At 41.1% G+C, this 14,072-nt stretch overlaps 1 protein-coding gene across 2 annotated transcripts in view; it reads left to right on the forward strand.

The window, feature by feature from the left end:
• The window catches only part of SRBD1 (S1 RNA binding domain 1), a 224,184-nt gene that overhangs the window by 22,503 nt on the left and 187,609 nt on the right, over nucleotides 1–14,072 (forward strand). Inside the window, exons 1-8 of one of the 2 annotated variants that reach the window (XM_054023629.1) lie at nucleotides 154–195; nucleotides 376–522; nucleotides 3,542–3,624; nucleotides 5,332–5,497; nucleotides 7,029–7,391; nucleotides 9,634–9,800; nucleotides 11,473–11,590; nucleotides 12,023–12,161. In XM_054023629.1, coding sequence (XP_053879604.1) covers nucleotides 3,542–3,624; nucleotides 5,332–5,497; nucleotides 7,029–7,391; nucleotides 9,634–9,800; nucleotides 11,473–11,590; nucleotides 12,023–12,161 — 1,036 coding nt within the window. In that variant the 5' untranslated portion in view covers nucleotides 154–195; nucleotides 376–522. Of the gene's footprint in view, nucleotides 1–153; nucleotides 196–375; nucleotides 523–3,541; nucleotides 3,625–5,331; nucleotides 5,498–7,028; nucleotides 7,392–9,633; nucleotides 9,801–11,472; nucleotides 11,591–12,022; nucleotides 12,162–14,072 lie in introns of those variants that run through there. The other variant, XM_054023628.1, reaches the window with a different exon arrangement.

The raw sequence follows: 14,072 nt of genomic DNA on the forward strand, positions 1-14,072 counted from the left end.
GCTCCCGAAGGGAAGTCTATATATAGCAGGGGCAAAACCCGTTGGACCTGCTGAGGAAGTGTGGTTGGTAAATGGGGATGCTGTAACCTGGAGACCCAGTCTAAAAGTGGGATGAACCATAGGAGTCCGCCTTGAAAGAAGTATAGGTGTGAGCCTGTCACTTGAAAGAGGTGCCACAGAGAGGCCCAGAGAGAGGTGAAATGTTCAACTCACCCTGAACCATTACACTAATATGTCCTGATTTTCAAGAAATTATAACTTTACAAACTTTAATAACGTTCTTTCGATGTAGTTATTTTGCAGAAGCTACAAAATTAAAATGAAATATCTTTTCATATGTCTTTTGTAAAAACAATAAAAATCTGATTCATGCAGGAGTCTGGCACGGTGACCTTTCAGCTTTAAAGATCAGAGGAAAAAGGAGAAAGAAGTGACTGCGTGAAGGAGCAAGAGTATCAGAGAGAAAAAACATCTAGCAGTGCAGCTTGTGAAGGAGAGAAGAGTAACTGAGAAAGCTAAAAGGTGAGTAGTGTCCTGTGTGTTCCATGCAGATTTATAGCCTCCTCTAAGAGAGCAACATTCCCCCATTCACATGAATGGGATATCTGCCTGTAGAACAGCATTAAGAAACTGGTCTATTATTGACAATTGTTTTCTGCAGTGGGAACCAGTTCTGAGTGCAATTTAACTGCTGGTGCTGGTTGAGGTAGGATTCAGTCATGCCTTCTGCAATGGTGCTGGGAAATGGTTTTGTCCTATCAACACTAGCAGTCTAGTACCAGTTCATGGGGGAGAAAGCTGCTGAAAACCACTGTTGGGAGTAGGTCAGGTTCAGAGTGCCTGGGTGGGGTTGATTTAAAGGGCTATGTTTGCAAAGGGACACAGTTTCCTGATTCACATGTGCAAATGTGTGGTTTTCAAGGCACATACCCTGCTTTGGAAAAAATGGCCCCAAACACCAAGGAACAAATTGATTTTTGTTTCTTTTTGGGCTATGCTCCTGACATGGTATCTGAAATTTTAATGCAGGCAGGTGCTGTCTTATAATTCTGGGATACAAACTCCACCTGTCTTCTTACAATGATACGGGCCAATCAGTTTAAAAAAAATCTGACCAATCCAAGCACATTTATTGCGGAGTTGTACCCACTGCTTGCAGAACAGAAACAGAGATAATTTCAATGTCCTGTTGTTGGCAGGGATGGATATAACATGCTGATAGGTAAAATCATGTAAAAAGTAAGATCTAGTCACCCTAGAGAACAAATGCCAGTTTTAAGAGCCCATTCAATTAGCAGGACATCTAGATGTTAAGAAGGGTGACTCAAATTCAAATAAAAAGAACAGGAGTACTTGTGGCACACCTTAGGGACTAACAAATTTATTTGGGCATAAGCTTTCGAAAGCTTATGCCCAAATAAATTTGTTAGTCTTTAAGGTGTGCCACAAGTACTCCTTGTTCTTTTCGCTGATAGACTAACACGGCTACCACTCTGAAACCTAACAAATTCAAATGTTACCACTGGTCTGTGCACATGTAAGGCTAACAACTTCAAAAGCTCGGGGGAATAATGGGTAACTTAGCCATTTCCCTGGGAATGCAAGAGTGGATCCTGCAGAGATGAGCTAATCAAAGTGCTTAACTGATGGGCAAGGCTCAATCCTCTGTGATTATATAAGAGAGGATATTTGAACCCAAACACAGCAGAACAGAGGAGGGGGAAGAATTATGTGGTGGCTTGCCAGATTTTCTTACAGAAATGGTATATAGGCAATTCTCTGTAAGTACATGATTTTAGGATCTTATCTACTATTAATTTAATAACATCTTGAAAATAATTGTTCTTGCTCTGGTAATTGTTTTATGCAATATGTTTGCTGAAGGATCAAAAATGGACACCGTGTAGAGTCAAGCACAGGAGTTTATTACACACAGCGCTGGCGGAGTGTCATTTTGCTTATCAGGCTCAGAGACACTGCAGAACAATTAATTACAATAGATTATATAAGGTGCTCATTGGGCAGAGAGAAACGACGGGGATGGGTTTCCTAAGTCCCTGGATAGGTTCTAGCAGCAAGACAAGATAAGCACACTAAGCCAATGGTCTAAAAGATTACATAATGGCTCCACCCAAGGCTCAAATTAACATATTGCGGACATACACACAAGGAACACAGAGGTGAGGTCGTTCTCAGCGCTTCATGTGTCTATAACATATGAACATATGTCTATTAAAGTGTATAGGTTAAATCCTAATTTTGGGGTCCACAGGAATGCGGTAGCAGCTGTCCCAGTTGACCCAACAGGTACATTCCTGGAGATTTAAAGCAAAAAAGCAGTAATTAGTATTTAACAATAACAATTGTTTATAAGTTTACCCTTGCATTTCTGTGGGCTAGGATTGGCATACATCTATGAGGGAAGGGTGTCATAACTTATGTCAGTTATATTAGGCCTCTCCCTGAACTCTGTCTGGGATCTGAGGGGTATTGTACCACTATCTCCTCCCTGCATTAGGGAGTAACCGTGAGGTTTTTCTCAGCGCTTCATGTGTCTATAACTTGTGATGAGGACGCCCAGTTATATTCGGAGTTATGCTGACTCTGCTCACTGACTTGAAACACACAAGGTTATCTGTTTACCCCAACTTTCTCTTAGCTACGTATTGTTCTTTGTTAGCTAGTCCTCATCTGGGCCTACATGAAAAGTTCTTAGCAGAAACCGTAGTTAAGATTTTACATCCACAGCAAATGAATTTTGGCCCTTCATTTGCAAACAACTTTTTTTTGAATATTGTTTTGTTTTGTTGTATCCAAATTCAAAGACTGGATGCAACTTGACTCTGAGGGAAGTGTGTGTACATCTAACAACTAACCATTGTTGTATGGAGTATATGTAGCTGGCTCTCTCTGAAAACTAATTCCACATTCTTGGAATTTAAACTTTGTTTCTGGGTTGATCAGAGAGGGTGTTTGTAATCCAGGGCCTGTGGGCTAATTATTTGGAATTACTGCCTATGTACACATCGGGTTTGGGGAAGTCTGGCAAGTTGTGTTGTTAAGACACCATAATGCTGGTGAAATGGCATCCATTTTGTTAGGGCTGGTCCACATGCAAGTTTGCACTGAAACAACAAATCAATTTTCATTCATGCTTTATAACAAAGTGTGGATTAAAACACACTTAGTTATTTTGGTGCAAGTTTGTGGACCATTTTATTTCAGAATAGAAGTGTCCTATTTTGACTTAAATTGGTTAAAAAAATGGCATAGGTTTGTGTCTAAAATGATTGCATTGGCTATATGTAATTTCCCCCAAAGCAAAGTATTGTGGGATTAGATTGATTTGATGGTGTGGTCTAAATTCTTTAACATATAGGAATGTATTCTGATCATACTACATGCAGACTTGTGTGCCAGTTTCCCACACTGTGAAAAGAGAATGTACTCCATAGGGTACAATTCTGATAGACTAGATGAGAGAGAATATTTTTGTAATTGATTGTTGTTGGTTTCCCCCCCCAACCTCTCTTCCTTTCAGATGTCAACTCTACCAAGGATAGCAAAATCTAAAGCAAAACCACTGGTATCAGAAGAAGATGAATTACCCTCCTTTCTTAAATCGTAAGATTAATTTTCCATTCAAATTCTTTGGTCGACACAACATATTTGTTACAACCCTGTTTCAGTAATGCATATTTGTTGCATATAATTTGCTTCAAGTTTGAGGTTGTGAGGCCATTCTGGTGCAGTATAAATGAGACAAAGGGCTTTCTCAAGATCCCTGGTCAGAGGAGATGAAAGGATTAATGTAAAAAAGGGATTGATTTACTAAACACCCCTTCCCCCACCTGCATACTTAACACACACAATGAAAATAACAAATGGCAAAATGTGTGTTAGGCCTTGTCTACACTTGCAAGTTGGAGTGCATTAAATCAGCCCCGGGCGCCCTAACTCCTGAGGTGTCCACACTGGCAAGGCGCTTAGAGCGCCTGGACTCCGTGGCTGAAGCACCCCTGGTTATCCACCTCCACAAGAAGCATAGAGCTTGCTGCGCCCAGGGTGGAGTGCCGGGGTATCAGTGTGGACGACATATTGCATTACTGTGCTGTGATTGGCCTCCGGAACCGTCCCATAATCCCTTGAAGTCAAGTGGCCACTCTCATAATGGTTTTGAACTCGGCTCCAGGCATGCGGATATCCCCTTTCAAAGCTCTGTTTCTGACAGCCGGCATGCTTATCTGCTCCGGGACACAGAGCAAACCATTACTGTGAAATGCTCCTGCTGCAGAGGCAGGCGTGTGTGTGAGAGTGTGAGTGAGAGAGAGGCGGGGGGTGGGGGCTGGGGGCTGATGCTGTTTTGTAAATTCAGACAGCCCTCCCCCCTGCCGCTATCTGAACTTACAAAACAGCATACTGACACACTTTCTGCCCCCCAAAACATGCTGTCTTTCCCACCCCATACTCACAACATACTCCCTGTCACACTCCATCCACCCATTTGAAAAGCACCTGGCAATCTAGTACTGTAGGATGTCCTGGAACAATGGGATTGGGAAATCTGCATCATGTGATGCTGTGCCTGTCCCATTAGGCCTTGCAAACCCTTTCCAAAGCACGTTGCAGCTACTTGCACACTGGGGTAGCTACAACAATGCACTGCTCTCTGTGGCCTTGCAAGAGATGCTCATGTGGCCACGCCACTGCGCTTGCAGCTGACAGTGTGAACTCATGGCAGCACTTTCCCTGCTGCTGTCTCTGAGGGCTGGTTTAACTCCTGGTGCTCTACATCTGCAAGTGTAGCCAAGCCCTTAGAATAAAGACTAACTACTAAAGTCCCCAAAACAAAACCAACCATGTACAAACCTGTGTGTACCACTTTAGCAAGGCTAGAGGTCTGCATGGAGTAGTGCTAGATCCTGCACTTCACTCCAGCCACTAACTGCAGTAGGATAAAAGGCTTTACTTATAGGCTCTGCATCCCTTCCTGCTCATCTTCCCTGCCCATTTCCCTTTACTTCAGAAAACAGCTTTACAATCTTTCTTAGGCTCCATCTATACTTAAAACTTATATTGAAAAAATCACCCCCCTTAGCGACATAGTTATGCTGACAAAAATGCCATTGTAAATGCAGCTGTGTCAAAGGAAGAGTGCTGCTGTTGGTGTAGTTAATGTTTGGGGAGGTGGTGTTCCCAAACTGGCAGAAAAACTCCTGCTGTCAGCATGCACGGCCTCTGTGCTTAGGGGACTGTATCGGTCTAGGCTCTGTAGTATAGATATAGCCTTACAGATGTTTTTTCCTCTTGCAATGTTTACTTTTGTTTCAGCTTCTCTGAATCAGAGGAGGAAGAGGAGGAGTGGGAACCAAAAAGCAAAGTGGCAAGTAAACGTAGGCTGCCAAAAAAAACTGAGTCAAAACCTAAAAAGGCTGCTGCTCCACGGTCAACTGTGGTTAGGAAAAGGACCAGGAAGACAACAGTAAAAGAGGAGCCGGTAGGTATCTGTAAGCAGGACACATAACTACTAAAGCTGTCAAATGCAATGGCCAAAATTTTCCTACTGAGAGTTGTAGGTGCTCAACGCCTCTGAGAATTAGGCCATACATCTCTTTATAGCCATGAGGTTTATATATTAATTTAAAAAAAACCCTATCTACCTTGTCCCCTCCTTTAGAGGAAACGAAACAGCACTGAAATGTTATTTTGTTGTACTGCTCCTGCATTCTCTTCCACCTTTTCACAGCTCTGGTACTCCAGATAAATTCCTAGCACAATGGAAGGGATAGAAATGCTGTACATGTTATACTACCATGAGTTTAGTGTTGGTTCCATAGTGCAGCTTGCAGAATATTTTTCAGTAAATCTTTACCCAGCAGCAGTGAAGCCAGTTCAGTTTGAAGACCTAATGAGTATGTTTGAATGACTTTCCTTGTGTCTTTCATCAAATATTTGATACTAAAATATAAGAGTAGGGCGAAGAAATACTCAACATTAGAAAAAATTGCAGGGAGGGTATTCATCACAAGGGAAGCTACTCTGTTTGTAACTTACTCTAATGTGCTTCGGTATTCCAGCATGCATGGCCTATGTATAAGATCACCTGTGTTTGGAGCTCCCTTTGTTACTGTGTTTGCCAGCCTTTGATCCTGGATCCCAAAGAAGAACTTTGATGGAAAAACGGGGGCACAAGCCAGTTGTGACTTGCCTAAGGATTCTCAACAACTTAGCGTAAGGGATGGAATTGGAACTCAGGAGGTGCCTTCTAGTTCCAAACTCAGTCTGTTAGAGCAGTGGTTCTCAAAGCCGGTCCGCCACTTGTTCAGGGAAAGCCCCTGGTGGGCCGGGCCGGTTTGTTTACCTGCCGTGTCTGCAGGTTCGGCCAATCGCGGCTCCCTCTGGTCACGGTTTGCCGCTCCAGGGCAATGGGGGCTGCGGGAAGGGCGGCCAGCTCGTCCCTTGGCCGCTTCCTGCTGCCCCCATTGGCCTGGGACGGCAAACCGCGGCCAGTGGGAGCCGCGATGGGCGGAACCTGCGGACGCGGCAGGTAAACAAACCGGCCCGGCCCGCCAGGGGCTTTCCCTGAACAAGCAGCGGACAGGCTTTGAGAACCACTGTGTTAGAGCACTTAATTATATATACATGATGTAGGCAGTGAAACCCACGGAATACATTCTCTCCATAGGTAACCCTGTTTTAAGAGAGCAGTTTAAAAATAATTCCAAGATTTCTAGAGTAACTTTGATCTTCAAAGCCCATCTCTACTAGGCTGCAGTTTTTGTTATCTTTTTGCTGGTCCTTTGAAGGTCTGCTTAAGACAGGCTGCACTGTAATTAGGGGCCTGATTTTACAATGAGGACACCAACTGTGAGTCTCTGAGCACCTCTCAGTATAGGGCCATAACTTGGGAAAATGATGTCTGCCATCAAGTTCTTCATGTGACAACACTTATGTTAAAGCTGCTATATTTTTATAGGACTAATTCATGATATTCAGTGTTTAATTTATTTTGATGGATTATTTGGCAGAATGTATCTTTGCCTATTGCTGCTGATGAAGACAGTAAAGATGGACTGAAACTTTTACAGCCTAAAGAAGACGGAGACCCCAAACCAAAAACTAGAACTAAAAAGCCAAAAATGCCTCGGGGAACAAAAATAAATGTTAGTCAAGAAAAGATGAATAACCTAGATAGTGATGAAATACCCTCAACAAGTGCGCCTTTGATGGAAAATGAAGTAAAGCAGGAGAAATATGAAGAAGATTTTACATTTGATGAACCCCCTTTAAAAAGGATAAAATTGACAACATGTCCTCAAGGAAAACCAGTAAAACATCCTGGAAGCACCAAGCACCAAGAGGAATTAGAAATGAACTGGGACATTGTACAGGTATGACATCTCTTCCATTTCTTTATAGCAGTCCACTAAAGCTCTACTGTAGCTTACAGAAATAGGACTAACATTCGTGATCCTTATTAACTTCAATAAGAGCTGTTGACACATTCCAGGAAGTAGCATGATACTCTTAAATAGTGCTTGAGTTACTTTATTTACTACACTTTGTTCTTAGCCTGAACATAGGCCATGACAAGATACACAGATGAAAGTTATAGTTCACTATAAAATGCCTCTGAATAACAAGTTTTACAAATTTCCATTCAGATATCATTCTGACATTTATGACTTCTAGACAAACTTTGAATTAAAGATTGTTTAGCCATTTACAGAACAATCTCACTTTCTTCCTCTTTATCACCATTAGAGCTTGAGGGAGTTGCAATTCAAAGACTGTAGCACCCTGCAGCTATAGAAATCTTGAAAATTTAGGATTTTTTTTTTTTTTGCAGACTTCATAGTAATTTATAGAATGTAAGTTTTAAGTACGATAAATAAATGATGGCCCATTTGTTTTGGAGATAGACTTCAGCATATATATCAGCCAGAATGGAACCTTCATCCAGATTGACTTAAAACAATAATGTCAAATAATGTGAAGACATCTTCATGCATCCCAGTAGAATATTAACTTTGAAGCCTAATCATGACCATTTAAATGCAGATGTTGTAGAAATAGCCAGTTAATGCCCTTGTTCTACGAGGCTAGATGTAGCTATGGAACACTAGGACATGACTGGAATAGGGCAGCATATTGTAGCATACTCATGCTACTGTACTGTACAGCTTGCTACTACCTTAAAAATATTAGACTAGATTATCAGAATTCTGTCCCTGACTTCCTTGAAATTCTGCTGACTTCTAAAGGGAAGAAATTCCTTCAAATATTGTTGGCAAACTCCTTGAAGTTCTCCCATGTCCTCGTTTATTATCTAAGCCTGTGTGTGCATTATGCTGTTGGTTATAACTAGGTACTCAGTAAGGTACATAAGATATTTTATGTAGCCTCAAATGTGTTACTGTTAATGTGATTTGTATTATCACACGTGAGCATGTGTGTGTTGTATAGTCATATAGAGTAACATTTTCAGAGGCTTCTAAGTCACTTAGGCATTGTCTACACATACAAGTTGTGCCACTTTAACTATACCAGGATAGTTAAAGTGATGCAAACCACTGTAGGGTAGATGCAGTTACACTGGCATAAAGGGGACTTATCCCAGAAGAGCTTATTCCCATGTACTGAGTCCACACTAGGGATTGTACTGGTATAACTATATCAATAGAAAATTCTACCCCTAACTGAATTAGTATATCAATACAAAATCTGTGTGTAGATCAGGGCTTAGGGTATTTTGAAAATTCTGCCTGTATTTAATTATTGAGACTTCAGTAAAATGAGCTTGATGGCATCATCTTGGTTCCCAGTGGACAAAAGTCTGCAATTTTTTTTAAATATAGGGTTCTGCAATGCCATTTCCCTCCCCCAAAACAACCTACTGCAGCTATTTTTAATAATTGGGTTGGGTTTTTGTATTGATTATTCTGCTAGAAAATTGGCCTAATTATGAAAATTGCATATTTTGGTTAGGATTGATGGCATTCTCACCTCAGTTCAGTTTTAGTGCTTGTGAAAGGCCCTGGAGATGAAGTCTTCTGTTTATCCACAGAGGAGCTGTAGCACTGACAGAGGAAGTATAATCTTCCCCATACCACTGTATCAGTGTACCTTAACCACCCACATGGCTGAGGATATTCCAGGGTATGTTCAGCCCTTGTTTTCTACGAAGACTGATAGCAAAGGTGCCTATAATGTGATGGTGGTTTTTGCGATATTGACCCTTGTCTGTTAGGAAAGAGCCTGAGATTATCAAAGTCAACATCACACATGGAGCAGTCTTTAATAATGACTTTCTGGTCACCACTGACCTAGTATAACAGGATTGTGGCCACCCAGAGCTTCATGTTCATGTCCCCGCCACAGTGGCCACTTTATTTCATGGTCATCATATGCCAAAACTCATTCTTTTTTCTTAATAAGTACAAATTCAAGTTCAAGGTACCTCTGGCAGTATTATAGTTTGACACATGCTTTGGCAAGCCTGGCATTCCATCCAGCAGAGGGCAGTATTGTGCACAAAACTGTACTCTATACTGGCTGGCTATGAAACTGAAGTGAAGACACTAAGCCAATTTACCAGCTTTAAAAATAGTTACTTATGTTTTCTTGTGGCAGGTCCTGTCAGAAAGAACAAATATTGAACCATGGGTGTGTGCAAACATAATTTGCCTTTTCCGTGATGAAAACACAATTCCATTCATTGCCCGGTATCGAAAAGAGCTTGTCAATAATCTGGAAGCTGACGCCTTGCGAGAAGTACAGCAAACGCTGGAAGAACTACGGTAAGTAATCTAGTGGGGGAGCGTATGTGTATGTGTGAAGGAAAAGAGTTAAACGATGACCTGCTGCCAGGTCTGTGTTCCTTGTGTGCTTGGTTACAATTTGGAACTCTGTGTGTATGGTGTCTAAAAGAGCAATAGTATAATTCCCAGTAGAATATGTTGTGAAGGTGGTAAGTATGCATCAGTAATGCAAGGGGGGGAAATTCCGACTAGAATGTTCCCATTTAAAAAAAAACCCACAAAGATCTTAAAGCCAAAATACTCAAAGTTAAAGAGAGGGGTATACTTGATGCTCCCCTGTCTTTCACTTTCTTTAAGAAGAAGAAAGAGAGTTACTGTTACTAATTGCTCAGTGAGGAGTTATTTCAAATATGTTTTGTGATTGAGGCCCCTGAATTATGTAGCCCTGAATCAGAAATAAGATCCACCCCTTGCATTGACATCTGAACATCTGGAAAAGAAGCCCAGGGCTCCTTTTTGATAGCAGCAAGGGTTGGTCCAGGAGCTTCTAGTGTAGGGTAAGGCGAGTAGCACGTGGTACCTTGGCATTCGTAGCGGGCATGGAAGGCAGCCCCAAAATATTACTGTGATGAGGGAACCAGGCCAGGAGCCAGTAACCCATGCACACACTTAGCGGAAACAGAGGAAGTGAGTGCAAGGAGCAAGCTGCTATACTTATAAGTAGGTAAGGAGGACAGGGAATCACTCCCCTTCTTCCCCCAGTGCACAGGCACACAGTCTCTCTGGGCCTTTGGAGACACAACAACCCTTTCCAAATAATATAGTTGGGGAGTGGGAAGCACTTATTTGGCCAAGCAGAGCAAGCTGCCGCTGAAGCAGCCCGCAGCTCTCTGTTAGTTCAGACTCCACCGCAGAGGCAATCAAGGCTGCCACAGTTCCTCCTCGATGCAGTTGTTAGTGTGTCTTTAAAATATGTTTGATGTGCTCTAGGTGGGCAGGGAACAGATGTAAAGGTTCTATGTGCTGAGATCTCCCCCTTCCAGTCCTGTTGGAGTAGCGGATCCCCCCAGATAGGGGAGAATGCCTGGGACAGGAAACGGAGTTTTGGGGGGGCATGCAGTATTGTGTGCCACTGTCCTCCACTGACAGACCAACTCAAGTGTTTTGTAATGATTTCACTTACTAGTGGCTGCTGGACCCTGTGACGTCCCTAATACTCTCTGCTACTATAGAGACAGATCCTGAGAGGTGCTGAGCATCTGCAGCTCCCGTTGACTTGAGGAAGAGTTCCAGGTGCTCATCACCCTGGATTTAGCTCATAGGTACTTAATATAAATTCTTATTTAGATGAAGTGTCACACTTGCTGCACTTGGATCACAGGGTGGCAGTGTTACAAGGAACATCAAAGCATAAAACACTTAGCTTGACACCCTTTGTTGATTTCTAGATTCCCCGCCCCCCCAACTATTGTAAGCTTTGTTGAACAAATATTAAAATGGGAGAGAAATTATTAGGATTTCTACAGCATTTGTCAGAGTGGGTTCCTCGAGGCTGATATATGGTGTAGTCTTCCATGGCTTCTGAGGCCAAACACACTGCCTCAACAACATGCTGTCATGAGACCCAGTAGGTTGGACCACATTTAGTGATAATCTTTTTAATCTGATTTGAAATGTGATTATTTATTAACATAAAACCCATGTATTGTAGTACTGTTGCAAAGAAGACACATGCAACAATACAGAAGATAAAGAAAGAAGGAAAGCTATCGGGAGGTCTATTAACAGCCTTATTAAACTGCAAAACTTTGGATGAATTGGACCATGTGGTTAGTGTCTCTTTTTTAAATATGTTTGTGACATTTTATCTTGTACAATTAAAGAAGATGTAATGAACAATGGTAGCTGTGGCTAGTGCTGTGAGAATAACTGATTTTTGGCCATTCTGGAAAATGGGGAAAAAAATAGTTTAGGATTGAACAAAACATTTTGTTGATTTTTTTGAGCTTTTTTATATTTTGTAAATAAGCTGAAGCACATTTTGAAATAAAGTCATTTTTAATCTAAAAATTGAAACCTTTCATTTAGAAGATGCCAAGACAAAATGTTTTGATTTTGGGGGGGTATTTTTGACTGAAACAATTTGGTGAATTTGACACAAATTTGCCAATGTTCTGGTTGATCCAAAATATGTTGCAGAAATGTTGATCTCTGCCTTTTTAAATAACAATACATTTTACAACTACTTTTCCCCCCCACAGTCTGCACCATATAAAACTGGAAGTAAAGGTACCAAAGCCCAAAGGGCCAAACAACTGGGATTAGAACCTGCTGCCATATCTCTCATTGAAAACCCAGTAGAACTCAGTCTGTTTTCTTACATTAAGCCTAATGTCAAAGGTAAGTACTCAGTTCTTGTATGCGGTAATGGGAATTAGAACATACCTTGAATAAAAAACAGCTTTATTTATTAGTTGTCCTTATACTATTGAAATTTAATATGAGAATATCTTACATTGCTTAGAGACTTCAGCGATAGATGCAGTAGAAAAAGCCAAGTTGAAAATCACAGTCATCTATTGTCTAAAAAAAATTCTGGAAAATCTGAGAAGGAAAGCTGGAGAAATGAGTACCTGCTACACGGACTGTGGCATGAGGAAATATAGGGTGAATTTCACTACGGCACAGAGGGCCTGTCTAAGGTTCCATCTCCACTTACACCTTGACACAAGACTTATAGTTCAGTATTATAAAGGGACTTGTGCAGGCATCCTGCACTGAGGCAAATTTCATCCACCAAGGCACATCCTAAAAATGTCTGTATTTGGTGCTTGGGAGTGAGTGGGAGCCCTTTAAGTGCTGAGTGGGTGTTGATGGTGCTGGAGAGAAGGCAGTCTGGTATTGGAATGGGTGCTCTAACTACTACTTGTATCACATTTAAATTCTGCAGAACTGATTCTGTCTTTGAAAATGCGATTATTTGTAGGGGGCAATTTCTGACAATAAACCACCAGGATTGTTGGAGACTGTTCCATAGTGTTAGGCTAGTAAAGCTCTTCTTTTCCATGTCACCCTTTTTTACAATGCATATGCTGAAACTGCTTGTTGATACTGACTCTTACTCATCTCACATTATAAACAGTAATCAAAATATAAAGATTAACTAAAATGGTAAAGTTAAATTGGTCCAAATTTAGCATTGTGAATCAATTGGCAAAATTTATGATTGATTAAGTATCACATTTTAGAGTGCTGCAATATTTCATAAAGCAAGATGTTGCAAGCATTGCTGTGTGCTATACTGTCAGAAAATTGATTGCGCTGGGAGAATGCCAGAGCCAAAGGGAAGTGTTTGTAATGAAAGTTGAGATGAATTATCAGGAGTACCAATGCTTGCATTCAAAAGGGACTGTCAGTTATTGGAGTAGCATGTATCATTGTAATTTTTAATATTTGGAATGAATAAACCCTTTTCAATATTCTGCTAGAAATAGAGAATCAGAGCTTGCATTTATATTGTGCCTTTCATCCTAAAAGACCATGAGGCACTTTACAAACGACATACATATAAGAATCAGGTATCGGGGTGACAGCCAGGTTGACAGCCTGCATGCAATATGAGAGGAGAATAAATTTTGTTTGATCTCACAGGAGTGAGCTCCTAGTCATGCAAAAAAGGTCCCATGGGATTCTGGCTTATGGCTTTTAATTTCTCAGTTGGAATTTTTAGAATGTTCCTAGTAATATGTTATGTATCAAAAAAGAACAAACTCTGAATTAAAAATATGTTGTTTAGGTTGCAAAGTCAAGCATTCAAAAATTATGAAATGCCAGAATTTAGGCTGTCTGCAGTCTTCATTCTGCTCCTTTGTGCATATGCATTGTAATATAATTGTTAATTACATGATCACAGTTTTTAGCACAGGACCCCTTCCTCCAGCAGTGCACTGGCTAGGTGGTGCTCACTCAATGGGTAGCTCTTCAATATTTCTCTTATCCTCACCATCCAATGTGTAGATGTATCCTTCATTTACTGCACCCCATCCAAATTCTGCACTGGATACGGAATTATTCATTTCCTCACATGCTTTTCTGTGGTGCCAGTCACTGTAGTGTCTGAGCACCTCACAAACACGAATGAATGTTTAATAGGAAAGACTTGCATCCTTTTTTACAAATGGGAAACTGACACACATAGATTAAGGGCAAAATTTACCACTACTTTGATTTGCTCAATAACTTGCTGCTTGTCCTGTTAATTTAGATAGAATAAAAGAATCCAAAGAGTCAAAGATGTGTTAATGTGACACT

This window comes from Malaclemys terrapin, chromosome 3 (assembly GCF_027887155.1).
Source record: "Malaclemys terrapin pileata isolate rMalTer1 chromosome 3, rMalTer1.hap1, whole genome shotgun sequence".
Lineage (NCBI taxonomy): Eukaryota > Metazoa > Chordata > Testudines > Emydidae > Malaclemys > Malaclemys terrapin.